General features: G+C 33.8%; 1 protein-coding gene across 1 annotated transcript in view; it reads right to left on the bottom strand.

Moving 5' to 3' along the window:
* The window catches only part of LOC121419630 (nidogen-2-like), a 55006-nt gene that overhangs the window by 18006 nt on the left and 22350 nt on the right, over positions 1 to 14650 (bottom strand). Inside the window, exons 6-8 of the mRNA XM_041614087.1 lie at positions 13327 to 13587; positions 3686 to 3811; positions 2592 to 2705 (exon numbers count right to left, since the gene is read on the bottom strand). Of these exons, the coding sequence (XP_041470021.1) occupies positions 2592 to 2705; positions 3686 to 3811; positions 13327 to 13587 (501 nt within the window). The remainder of the gene's footprint in view (positions 1 to 2591; positions 2706 to 3685; positions 3812 to 13326; positions 13588 to 14650) is intronic.

Raw genomic sequence — 14650 nt, 5'->3', positions numbered from 1 at the left:
AAACGAGTGGAATACTGACTAAAAACATTATTGTTAACGAAATATATTATTAATATGCGATGTATGTGATGAATGTTGTATTTAGATATTCAAAATGGCTGCCCAATGCCCAAAAAGCATTATGAACAATGAGAAAGAGGGGCAAAAAAATCACAAGAGTGATCACTAAAATGCATATATATGTGATAAATTAATGGGATACTGTTTAAAACACATATTTTCTAACGAAATATATTATTCACGTTTAAAGTTTGTGTTAAATACTGTATTATTACTTTCAAAATGGCCGCCAGAGACATTAACAGTATTATGCACAATGCAAAGTGGGAAACCAATATTAGCACCATAAATGCAAGTATTAGTGATCTATGAGTAAAATCTTGTCTGAAAGCATGATTTCTATTAAGAGATATCATTTATTCTGCAAGTTAGGTGATAAATACTGTTATTGGAAAATCAAAATGGATGCTACAGGCCCTTAAGATATTATGCACAATGTGAATGGGAACAAATTATTTCATCAGAATTTGGCTTTGCTTGGCCAAATGGTGATGTATGAGTGAAATATCGTCTGAAAACATGATTTATGACAAAATATATCATTTCTTATGTAATTTATGTGATAAATACTGTATTTCAACATACAAAATGGCTGCCATATGCCCTTTTTGTGAACATTATTTGTCTGCACTCAATTTGTATATTATACGATAAGGGCTTATGTTGGCCATTTTCAATTTAAAAATGCAGTGTTTATCACATACAACATTATGATATATCTCATTAGAAACCATGGTGTTAGACAATATTTCACCCTTGCATCAGAACTCACAATTATAGGCAATATTTAGAGTCAAACAAAGCCATATTCTGTCAAAATTATATGTCTAATGCTACAATGTACATAATACTTTTAGGACCTATGGCAGTCATTTTGGATTTCAAAGTACAGCATTCATAACCTGCACAACCAATATGTGATGTATTTAGTTAGAAATCATGTTTAAGACAATATTTTTACTCGTATATCACAGTCATATGCATTTCATGATTCTCACTCTTGTGAAAATTAGTTTCTCCAGTCGCATTGTACATGATAAATATAGGGATTATGGCGGCCATTTTGAATGTCAAAATACAGCATTTATCCATACATTACATAAGATATCGTATATTTTGTTATAAATAATGTTTTCAGACGATATTTCACTCATACATCCCCAATTGGCCAAGCAAAGCCAAATTATGCTGAAATAATTTGTTCCCATTCACATTGTGCATAATATCGTCGGGCCTGTAGCGGCCATTTTGACTTTCCAATAACAGTATCTATCACCTATCTGGCATAATAAATGATATCTCTTAATAGAAATTATGCTTTCAGACAATATTTTACTCATAGATCACTAATACCTGCACTTATGGTGCTCACTCCTGTGAATATTGGTTTCCCACTTTGCATTGTGCATAACACTGTTAATGTCTCTGGCGGCCATTTTGAAAGTAAAAATAAAGTATTTAACACAAACTTTTAACCTGAATGATGCATTTCGTTAGAAAATACGTTTTTAAACAGTACCCCATGAATTTATCACATATAATATGCATTTTAGTGATCACTCTTGTGATCTTTGCCCCACTTTCTCATTGTGGATAATGTTTTTGGGGCCTTTGGCAGCCATTTTGAATATCTAAATACAACATTCATCACATACATGGCATATTAATAATATATTTCGTTAACAATTATGTTTTTAGTCAGTATTCCACTCGTTTAATCTTAATAATATGCATTTTAGTGATCTTGTTAATTTTTTGGCCCCCATTGCCATTGTACGCAATACTGTTTGGGCCAGTGGCGGCCATTTTAGACATCAAAATGCAGAAATGTTCCCATTTATGACATAATAAATGATATATCTCGTTAGTAATGATGATTTGCATAATATTACTTCGTTCATATATCGCGATTTTTTGCGGTTTAGTGCTCATTTTTTGTAAACAAAATAGTTTCCCTATTCATATTGTATACAATGGACTATGGCGGCATTTTTGAATATCAGGAAAATAAATATTTTGTCAAAAATTATTTTTTCAGAGTGTATTTTACTCCTGCCACACGCTTCCATGCATTTCATAGCCAATGTGCAGACAATTTTAGGATTTTTATGGGTAATTTGCATATTTTGGCGGCCATATTGGATTTTGCCAATTTGCAGAAAAATGCTCAAGGCTACACGAGTGGCATCATCCAGATTCGTGATCAGCACCCTCGAATTGACAAGAAACCATAAAAAAATATTGTATATATAAAAAACAAGGTTTGGTCAAGTTTCTATGGGGCCTATCCTGGACTAGATTTCAGAAAACACCATGCAGTGTGGATAACTCACTATAAAAAAGTGGGATGTCCTTGCCATTCAAAATGTCATATGTAAAGTAATGAGTTCACATTGTCAGAAAATGAGTTTCAGTTTATGCAAACTTCCCGAAACTGAAGTGTACTTTGACTGACGTTAAAACGGCGTATTGGAAAAGTTCAATGATATATTGTAAAGGTACTTCAGGAAAATAATAAAGCACGTAATTACCAGATGAGCAAATGCTCCCAGTATATCCTGGAACACAATTGCACGTAAAAGTGTTGAGGCCATTGATACAGGTTCCTCCATTCATGCACGGGTGTGATGAACATTCATTAATATCTGTAATCATAGAAAGTATGGCAGTTTTTAGTCGGTCTTAAATCAGTTTGTCTCCTTCCTGTTTTCTGATATCAGATGTAAGTAGCAAATAATATTTGACAACGTACCAAAGTGTGTTTTCGAAAATGCTAAAGAGTCGCAACTTCACTTTTTGAAAATATGGTACCTTCAAAAAGGGTTCCATGTATGATTGCCCTGAGGCAAATCGTACAAAACAGTCCATGTTCACTTAGAGCTTATGATTTTTTTTTTCATATTGTTAACACCTATTAGTAGATTTCCCAAAGTATCTCTTTTATTTGGTAGCTTTCGGCCAGTAGGGCCTTCATCAGGCCGGCATTGAAATTAACTTTGGTTTCGGTGCATCTGGAGGAGTTGTAAGTCTTGTGTAGTTAATATATATATATATATATATAATATATATATATATATATATATATATATATACATGTATGTGTGTGTGTGTGTGAAGAGTAGAGTAGAATCAAGGATGAAGCAAAGTATACACTATGTTTTAAAGCTTTCGGCCCTGGCATTCTTCAGTTTTTATTTGCTAAACAAAACAAATAAAGCAAATCATAGAATAAGCAACAGAACAGACATAATGTAAAATATATATATATATATATATATATAATATATATATATATATATATATATATATATTGTGTGTGTGTGTGTGTGTATTTTAATTTATATAAATGATCTATATAAAATACTATTCACTATTAATACAAGTGTGTCCAAATTGTCTGAAATAAGTCATGTAAGTATGATTTTTTAGGTTACGTTCGATTGTGTTTTTAGGTTCAATATGACCGTTTTTTCCTTTTCTTTCTCTTTCTCAAGCTACATTTTAGAGCGCTAGGAGACCTAACTGTAATTGCGCTACGTAACAATTGAGTATTATTTTCATTTATCATCTTTATGAGCAATTGAGCTCTTATGTTATTATCAACAGAACCAAATCGGTTTCTTACTCAAATCACAGTGAACTCCGGTGTATCCTGGATCACAAATGCACACAAATTTATGATTCCCATCACGAGATACAAAAACACATACGCCGGTTGGCGCGCAAAAGTGACGATCGGAGCAAGATGTATCTGAAAAGAGAGAAGGGGGGGGGGTTGGGAAAAAAAGATATAAAATGTTTTTTTTTTCGAATACCAAGCTTTCCACGCAAAGACGTCTTTTTCAAGGTTACACCAACAATTAAGTTCGCCATATTCCCAAATTTAATTCTACCAAGCCTGGGAATGCAGCCTGCGCGTACTTTCGGATGAAAAAATGATTATTAACTTAGATAAAATTCTACCAAAACATAGTTCTTTGTTGCTGCATTTCCCGCACACCTCATTCGGTTCCATGATATTGATGACATAAATATTCCCTGATTTGAAAGGGAAAAAGAAAACGATCAAACTTGTAACATACTTCTCTCTTTCCCTCGACTGGCAAACCTACAATCTCCATAGCATCATCACGAGTTTCTCGGATAAGGGCACACGTCACACTGTTGTAAGGGCAGGGGCGAATTCAGCCTTCTCCAATATGGGGGGGGGGGGCGCGGAATTTTTTTTCAGCCATAATTTCCCCGATCGGCTGCTCGGAGATGATTTTTGGTTTCTTTGAAGGGGTAGTCCTGATAGTCATTTTTTATAGCTTTATTGTTATGAATAAACATAAATATGTAATATCATAATCCTTATTTATATAATGTGATCGTGAAGCGCGAGCTAAATATTTTTTTTTGGGTGGGGGGGAATATTATGTATTTTTCCAAAGATTTTGAATATTCTGGGCAAATTTTTCTGAAAAAAGGTGTATATGTAATGAATAATTACTACGAACGTAAAGTACGAGTAGAAATGAACTGATTAATAATGTACCTGTTAAAGACTGCTTGCAGTTAACCATGAAGACTTTACATATTTAAAATAATCAAATAATGCGAGCGCGAAGCGCGAGCTGACTTTTTGCCATTTTTACCTAAGGAATGAAAGTTCTAAAAACACTTTTTGTAATCTAAACAGATAGGTATATAACTAAACGATTGATGCGAGTGCGAAGCGGGAGCAGAATATTTCGAAATTAAGACTTACTGAACGAGACACTCTAAATAAGTTTTGTAAATCATAAAAAGGGTGATTAATTGGGGATTTTCCTTACATTAATGCGAGTGCAGAGCGCGAGCAGAACATTTGTATATGCGTTTAACTGATCGAAAAGGTACCTCTTAAGGACTGCTTGCACTGAGCAATGGAAACTTTACATATAGTCTAGGAGCCAGGGGGCTTTATTCAGAATATTTGGTGGGGATGGTTTGACAAGCTTATCCGGGGTAAAATTGTGCGCTGATTCCAAAAATGCCACTCCTATTGACCGTACTCACGCCATTTTGGTCATTTTGGCCAAATTTTGACCAAAAATGACCATTTTGACCACTCTTTGGAAAATGGTCCCTTAACAGACTGCTTTTGTAGCCACATGCAATTAAAAAGGTCTATCTTAAGTAAAAATGCACACAAATTCCAGATAAAGTGCTTTCATTTGCCAAATCACAATAGCAGTGGTCATTTTGGCCATAATTTGGCCAAAAATGACAATTTTCATGATTTTTTGGCCGAAATGTGTTACAAATATTGATCAGAGCTACGACTGGATGTTTTTAGAAATCCAATTTTATTTTCAAAATGTGCGCTGGATCATAACCATCAACCTCATGTAATTTATTCCGTCAGTTTTTACTTGTGAAGGTCATTTTGGGTACTTTAGACATAACTGACCATTCGCGCAGTTTTGCATTATTAACTGTTCAAATAGGCACGAAATTGAGGTCTTCAACATGTTTTATCTTCTTCCCTTAAAAAATGAGAATGCATTTAAATGTCCTTGTGTAGAATTTTATGCTGATTCCAAATGTATCAGTCTAAATGACCTTATTTAACAGTTTAAGGTCATTTTGGCCACTTATGACCCTTAAAATGACCAATGACATCAGTTCAATTTATCCAAAAATACTTTGAATGTTACCAGAATCGTTACAAGGGCATACTGTGACACCTAACATTGGAGTATTAATCCTTGAAATAGAATATCTCAAAAGTATTTGGACCTCATGCAATTTAATCCATCAGTTTTGACCTATGAGGGTCACTTGGAGTACTTTAGCCACAACTGACCATTCACGCAGTTTTGCATATAATAAACTGCACATAGACAGGAATTTGAGGTCTTCAGCGTGTTTTATCGTCTTCCCATATAAAATGGAAATGCATTCAAAAGTTCATCTTATTTAATGTGATGCTGATTCCAAATATATCAGTCTTTATGACCCTATTTAACAGCTTTAGGTTATTTTGGCCACTTATGGCCCTTAAAATGGCCAATAACATCAGTTCAATTTATCCAGAAATACTTCGAATGTTACCACAATGTTAACAAGGGTGTGCTGTAATACCCAACACTCGTGAATGAATCCTTAAAATTGAGCATCCCCAAAGTTGACTACCTTGGTCATTTTGGGCGTTCGATATCACCTGAATTAACATACACAATGAGCAGGGCTGGCCGGGGGGGCCAAGGTGGCCAAAAATTTTGGCCACCTTGACCCCCCGGCCAGCATTGTGTATGTTAATTCAGGTGATATCGAACATGGTGAGGAGAAATTTTGGATTGCGTTAATATTAGCATCAATTATTGTTAAATTGGGAAGTTTGAAAGCTTCTTGGTGGAAATCAATGAAATTATTCCACACAGACCATAACTATTGGACCCTGTGGTCATTTTGACCACGTTTCCCTCAATATTGACCAGTGACCATGGACCCTAGGAATCTCTAATTAGTGGAGAGATCAGCTAAGAGAGAGACCTTGCATGCTTTGATGAGTCAAAAAGGGCTCAAATGCTGGTCAGTATCATTATAAGCATGAGCTTCCAATCGGTGAAGAGTGTTGATAATTGTGATAAAATCATTTACATCGTGCATACATAAGGTTGTTTGACCATGGCACTGTGGTCATTTACATGATTTTAGCCACCTTGACCACACAGTAAATGTTTATGGAAACCTCGCATATATGGGGCAGTAATAAATTCAGGAATGAGACATTTTAGCATCATTTACATGTTATTTTAAGACACTTTTCTAGATTAATGTAGATAAATGATTCCAAATATATTAGTCTTAATGACCATTTATGAGCTAGTGGTCATTTTGGTTGCTTTTGGTCCCGACAATGACCAATCACATTTGCATGTATCAAAGAGGATTCAAATGTTATTGTCGCTCCGTATTGTTAATAAGATGTATTATATCAATTATTGATTTCAATATGATATGACTAATATCATATCATATTGAAATCAATATGATATGATATTAGTCATATCATATTGAAATCAATATGATATGACTAATAGCACATTATCAAAATTTTGAAACCAATTTGGCCATTTTGACTATCGCATGTATGACTTTTGTAAATAAACATGACAGGAGCAATTGTGGAAATGCGTTCAATCCCTTTCGATTGGAAATATTAAAAGCTCACCTTGAGTAAAAAATTGTGCCAAATACCTCACCATTTGGTCATTGTATGGTCATTGAGTAGCCATAACATCATTCCCTTCTCTTTTATTTAAATTATACAGATAACTATATTCTAGAGGAAGGCACTAATCCTGAACTCAAAGGTGCGTCATTACAAAGCTATTTGTCAAAGTGGATTTCACGAATAGATTTAACCATGGTGCATTTTTATTACCTTTGCCATTTTGTATAATGTTTCACAAACCTCACATTGGCATGATTGGTAAAGTTGAAAGTGGAAAACTTGCCCTAAATTGTTAAAGAGTGACCAAAATTCGGCACAGAGAATAATTTCATATAGAGAATGTATTTTATTACCCAGTACGTCTTCAAAAGAATTAAGGGTAAATTTGCTGCTCACCAATCATGCCAATGTGAGCTTTGTAAATCACTGTATGAGAAAAAACAAAGATTGTAAAAATGAATGATAGTCAAAACTCTTTGTGAATTTAATGTGACCTATTTTGCTTTGTAATGATTCTCAGTACAATTTGACTTTAATATGTTTAAAGAAGGAAAATAATTATGGCTATTTAGGAACACACAGTGATCAAAGGGGCCACAGTAGACAGTCACATGATATTTGGCACAATTTTTACTCAAGGTGAGCCTTTAATATTTCCCATGAAAAGGGATTGAACGCATTTCATCATGTTCATAGACCTACAATTGCTGCTAAGTCATGTTTATTTCAAAATTCACACATTGGATAAACGGTCAAAGTGGCCAAAATGGTCACATTTTTAATATGTACTATTAGTAATATCATATTGAATTAAATAATTTGTCATTGATTATGATTGATACAACAAATCTTACAAAAATATAGAGCAAGAACATTGGAATACTTTTGATACATCTAATTGTCATTGCTAAATGTAGGGACCAAAATGACCACTAAGTAGTCATTAAGACTGATATATTCTAAATCATTGTATTAATCTGGTGCAGAAAGTTTTTGAAATATGTCCTATCTAACATCATTCTTGAATTCGTGTCCATGAATTACAAAATAATGTGCCTAAAATCATGAAAATTACCAAAGTGCATGGTCAAACAACCTTATGTGTACTTGATGTAAAGGTTTTTATCACATTAATTAAACTCTTGATTATTGGTGTAGTAGCTCAAGCTGAAAATAATATTAAGCAACATTTGAGCCCTTTTTAAATCAAATAATGTGTGGTCACGAGAAATTATTGAGGAAAGGTGATCAAAATTACCACAAAGTCCAATAGTTCGGCCAATAACACTGATTTATATGGAATCATTGCATTGATTTTCACCCCAAAGCTTTCAAACTTTTCCAATTTAACAATAATTGATGCTAATATTAGCACAATCCTGAATTGTCTCCTCACTATGTTCACTATAGGCTAATTTAGTATACACATTGGGCAGGGGACAATCTGGCCAAAATGAAAAAGGTTGTCAAAAATATTTTTGGGACACTCAATTTAAATGATTAATACACCAGTGTTAGGTGTCACAGCACATCCTTGTAACGATTATAGTAACATTCAAAGTATTTTTGGATAAATTGAAGTATTGAACAGATGGTATTGGTCATTTGGGGCCAAAAGTGGCCAAAATGACCATAATCTGTTAAATGGGGTCATTAAGGCTGACATACTGGGAATCAGCATGAAATTCTACACAAGAACGACATATGCATCATTCCCATTTTATAAAGGAGGAAGATAAAAAAAACCACTAAAGTGCTTAAATTCCTGCTGATTTGCACAGTTATGCAAAATTTGCACGATTGGTCAGTTACCCAAAATGGTCAAAAGTCAAAACTAATGATATAAATTACATGAGGTCAAAATACTTTTGAAATGTTCATTTTAAAAGATTAATACACCAATGTTAGATGTCACAGTACATCCTGGTAACGATTCTGGTAACATTGAGGTATTTTGTAGAAATTGAACTGATGTTATTGGTCATTTTTATGGCCATAGGTGGCCAAAATGACGATTAGGTGTTCAATAGGGTCATTAAGACTGATATATTTAGAATCAGTATAATATTCTATGCAAGATGGACATTTAAATGTATTCCCATTTTATAAGGGAAGAAGATAAAACACACTGAAGACCTCAAATTCTTGTAGCTCTGATCAATATTTGTAACACATTTCGGCCAAAAAGTCATGAAAATTGTCATTTTTGGCCAAATTATGGCCAAAATGACCACTGCTATTGTGATTTGGCAAATGAAAGCACTTTATCTGGAATCTGTGTGCATTTTTACTTAAGATAGACCCTTTTAATTGCATGTGGCTACAAAAGCAGTCTGTTAAGGGACCATTTTCCAAAGAGTGGTCAAAATGGTCATTTTTGGTCAAAATTTGGCCAAAATGACCAAAATGGCGTGAGTACGGTCAATAAGAGTGGCATTTTTGGAATCAGCGCACAATTTTACCCCGGATAAGCTAGTCAAACCTTCCCCACCAAAAATTCTGAATAAAGCCCCCTGGCTCCTAGACTAATATCAAAACCATCAAATAATGCGAGCGCGGTGAAATCTTTTGACATTTCTACATAAAGAATGTAAAATATTAATCAATTTTTGTAATCGTGAACAAGATAGGTATACCTAAACAAATGATGCGAGTGCGAAGCGAGAGCGGAAGATAGATATCGAGATATAGACCTAAAAATGAGACACTCTATTCATGTTTTGTAAATCATGAAAAGAATGAGTAATATGGGATCTTCCTACATTAATAATGCAAGCACAAAGCACGAGTAGAAAAGTTTTGATATTGTGATCTGAAACTGAATAATGATTTAAATAGAGAACAAGGCGAATTACTGAATAAACATGCGCGCATGTTTCATATTCAGACATAGAATCTAGGCATTCTGAATACGTTTTATCATCAAAATTTAACCGAGCGCGAAGCGCGAGCTTTGATATTCTGATGTAAGAAGAGTCAATTTCAGCTCTATATTTCAAGCACTTAGTAGGAAAATTGTGAGGTGGATATTGATCGCGCTTAATAAAGAGCTGACATTTTTCATTATTATTACTTTGAGTTTTAACATAGGACCGGGGCATCATTGGAACATGCATATGAAAATGATGACTGTCTTCCTATTCCTCTTGCTAAGCTCGAGATGAAACAAAAGGGACAATTTAATTATTAAATTAATATCTTATTCATTAATGCCTATAATGAGGGCGCGAAATATGATGATTTCATGGCCTGGAAACTTGATATTTCAAGCACTTCGTAATTATAAATAGGATACATCATTCAATATATTATAACCATCAATGCGAGAGCAAACAATGGTTGTTATTACTCTCATTATAAAGCAAATTCTGGAGAAAATAATTTTAGTGACATTTTCAGACATTGTTGCAGGCATCCCTTACCGAAATTGTGCTAGTATTGGTTAAAAAAAAGAGGATTATTCTTTCCAAAAACAATTTTAAACCTGGGTTTAAACAAGGTTTGTTTAAACCTTGCTATCAGAATCTAACTACATGTCCACTTAGACCAGAGGTGAGGTATAGGGGAGGTTTAGTTAAATCAGAATGTGTAGGATAATCAAAGAAAATAAAACAACATAAAATAATATAAATGAATAAGGAATGGTCTGTCTTCAGAAGCTACAAAATATGGATGCTTCTAGGTCACAAGATGGACGAAAAGGTTCAGCTTTTTACAAACCGAAGTTACATGTAACAAAAAAGTTCAGATTATGTAAAGTAAATATTATAAAAGCTGAATTGGCATAAATTATTATGGCCTTAAAATGGGTAGAGGATCTAAAGCTTTAGAAATTGCACCTGACTTAAGTTCCGTATTAGAAAACATCAAAAAAATCCAGGAATGTAATTTCATACTTGAAATATATGAACAATTAATGATAGGGTCTAGGCCTAATCAATGGGTTTGGAATAGAAGTGAATTTCGAATGGTTATACCGCCACACTGTGGCCTAGCAGACTGAGAAAGCTGAGGAAGCAGACTGTGTAGCCAATTTTTTTTTTTGTAGCAAGCCACTTTTATACAAAAAGAAACAATAATACTTGAGTGAAATGTCATACTTTGTTATTATGAATCGCACAGGTCGTGGGAAAATAAGGAAAAGGCACGCACCTCTGGAACATACAAGAAGAGGTGAAATATAATGAATTATATCCCTCTTATGAATATTCATGAGTATTCCAGATAAACGATTGATCAATTCGTGAGCATGTGACAAAGTATAATTTGAATAGGAAAACACATCGCTGCAAATAGCTCCGAATAGTTTTCTTGTAGCTCCGTATATTTTTCGGCAGAAATGCGCATGCTCATGCTCGATATTCTCACTCAACGTTGAACTGCGCATGCTCCCTTACATGACCCAGATCGTCCACAATGAAGCTCTCGTTCATATTACTTATCGACAATTTGAAAATAAAAAAAAACACTGTTTAATTGGATCTAGATTACAATGCAGAAAATAAAATTCCGATGGCCATTCATACAGGATATTAGGTAAGTCACGATCCTATATGTTTTAAAGCATATATTTAGCCTGAGCTTATTTATCTACACTTTGTGTGCAGACACAGCCTACCCGAAAACAAATTTAGCAATAGCTTGACAGGCCTAGAGTAGGGCTAGGTCCAGTAACGTTAGATTTGGTCTACATTGGTTAAACATCAGCAAGGACTAGGTCAACAAGTAAAAGAGGGATATAAAACAAATGTATCAAGCTTTTCTTTCGAGAGCAGATCTCTGGTTCGGCACTTGCAGTGTAACTAATTTTCCCTTGGAACTTCGCCAATCGAATATAATAATAATTACTAGTCCAAACTCGTATAAATAATTCCCACTATACTTTTTCAAAGCCTAATATCTTTGTATAAGAGGTTTTTGCAGGAAAAATATTTCGCATAAATTCCGTCTTGGTAAATGCAGTTTTATTCATTAATATCATTTGATTAAAAACATGATACAGGACTTTGTAACAATTATCAGACTTAAGACACCATAGAGCATTTTATAGTTGTATGTCCTTTATGGAAGACAGAGGTTTTTTTTATTGCTAATTGATAGTTACGAGTTCCGAACCGAACTAAGTTATTCGCTAATAAAGACAACTCTCCAGCTATTTAGCCTTTATAGAAGACAGTGGAAAATATTTTCAATTATAGGGAATATATACACATGTATATGCATGTATTAATTTATGTGTATTCAGGCCTACCTACAGTATATATTAGGCTGATTACTTACTACTTTTTGTAGTTGTGTGTATTTATATTCAGGCTTACTTATTAGGCTGGTTACTTATACAATATTTTGTAATTGCATGGTGCATGATAGGCTTATGTAAATAGAAAACAAAAGGAAGAAGAGAAGCAAAATATTTCTGGAGAGTCCATGAAATTATTCATGTAGATACCACTATTTACTTCCTTCTCTCTTATTTCCTTTTACTCGGGATTTTAATAAATCGAAAATATGGAATAATTTATGCAGGAGCGCCCAATGCTTCCGAAAGATATTGTAATCAATTAACACTCAGGTCCATGAAGAGAAAAGACAAGCAAAATAGTAACTTTTCAATCTAAGAACCGATTTTCTCAAATGAAATAGTAAAATGTTAATTATGCAATACCCCTTTCTTATGTTAATCTAATCTCAAGCACAGGTCTGCTCAGGTTTGTAAAATCACTTTGTGATTGCTTAACGCAAAAAAGCATGGTATTTCAGCGAAATGCTCGTTTTTCAAGCAATAATAAAACGTTTTCCCATATGGGTTTATCTGTGTTGGCGAACTTCATAATGATTTGATGATAGGTTTTCCCTTTTTTCGGCAAAATATTTAAGGATTTCACAAAACTTCAGTTTATGTGACTCCATTTTGTTCAATGAGCAGGCTAAGTCCCACAACATTGTTGGAGTAAACGAAACTTTTGTTGAAAATTTACATTGGTTATACATACTTGCTCATGGAATCAGAGTATACTCTACCTGATATCGTTTGTCTTTGAAATGAAAGGATATGTACTAACCTGCAGATATGTGAATCTCTAGGGGGCCGGGTAGGTTTGTGTGTATAAGAGTGATGAGATTACTTGTAGTGTCAATTCTGTAGACTCCATCGTGAATGATATCAGAAAAATAAATGTCTTCGAAGTACTTCGCAATCCCAAAAGGTTGAATGTCGACCACTTGTTGTGAATTTGTTACAAAAAAAGAATTGTGTTGCATATTTTCCAGGTTCAGAACGTTGAATTTGTTTACAGTTCCATCGGTCCAGTAGAGATTTTGTCCTTGTAAATTTAAAAAGAGGTATAAACTGATTTAAACTTTTATGTATCTTATTTTTTTTAAATAAAGAAATGAATAGGCTAATTAATTCAAGGAATTTATTTACATAATAAACATAATATTACCTGATAGGTTAGTCCGATTTCACACATCAATGGGTTGGTGAGATAAGCATCCTCCTCATTAATCATTGCTTAACAGCCCTTAACATGTCCCCTTTTTCTGCTCGCAACACTTTTTTGCTTCTTTGCGCGAAATCGGATAAACTTACCAGCTATTTCTACTACCATGATTATCAAAACCTTCCGTGCTATTAAAGGTATTGTTTAACTTTGTGTGCAGCAGATTTAAAAAAAAAATGAGAATGAAAAGCGAAACCTACAAGGCAAACCCCGATTTTGTAAATAGGTGTCTTATAGACGCCTAAATAGTACACATAAGTGTATGGGATGAAATTAAGATGGTGTTTCCGGTCGCTTTATACTTCAATTTTTGAATCACTTAATAATTATTTTCGAACGCAATTTTTTTCTGGGCTTCATTTTTTGTAACATATCACAGACACAGGTGACAAGTGTGACCTTGTAGCTCAGATTTTTTTTAAAGTCAAACCAATGTTAACCAATCACTTTAACCATGATATTGGTAAACATCTCTCTAGTGTCATTAAACATTCCAATTTACATGTAGGTATACATGCATAATGATAAACTTCTTTTTTATTAATCCTTTGTTCATCTAAGCTTTGAATGCCTCCCATAGTGATTTTTTTATCTTTCATTATAGGGGAAACAATGAATCTATTTCCAATTTTATTTACACCTACTATAATATTATTGATTTGGAGGTGGATAGTGTCACGAATAACAGGAAAATTAAACCCTTACAATAATTTTTACATATAACTGCAAAGCTCAACCACCAAAGCAGGTATATACAAAGCTTACAGTTTGAAGACATAACCGTTGGTGTAATGCTGTCATAAATTGAATAAACGGGAAACCAACACTTTGAGAGAAGGTTAGGGGCACAACTAACGAGGGACTTTAAATCTAGGTTTAGTAC

Source organism: Lytechinus variegatus, chromosome 8, assembly GCF_018143015.1.
Source record: "Lytechinus variegatus isolate NC3 chromosome 8, Lvar_3.0, whole genome shotgun sequence".
In the NCBI taxonomy this organism is placed as follows: domain Eukaryota; kingdom Metazoa; phylum Echinodermata; class Echinoidea; order Temnopleuroida; family Toxopneustidae; genus Lytechinus; species Lytechinus variegatus.
The sequence above is the reverse complement of the archived record's forward strand: the minus strand, read 5'-3'. Positions and strand labels throughout refer to the sequence as shown.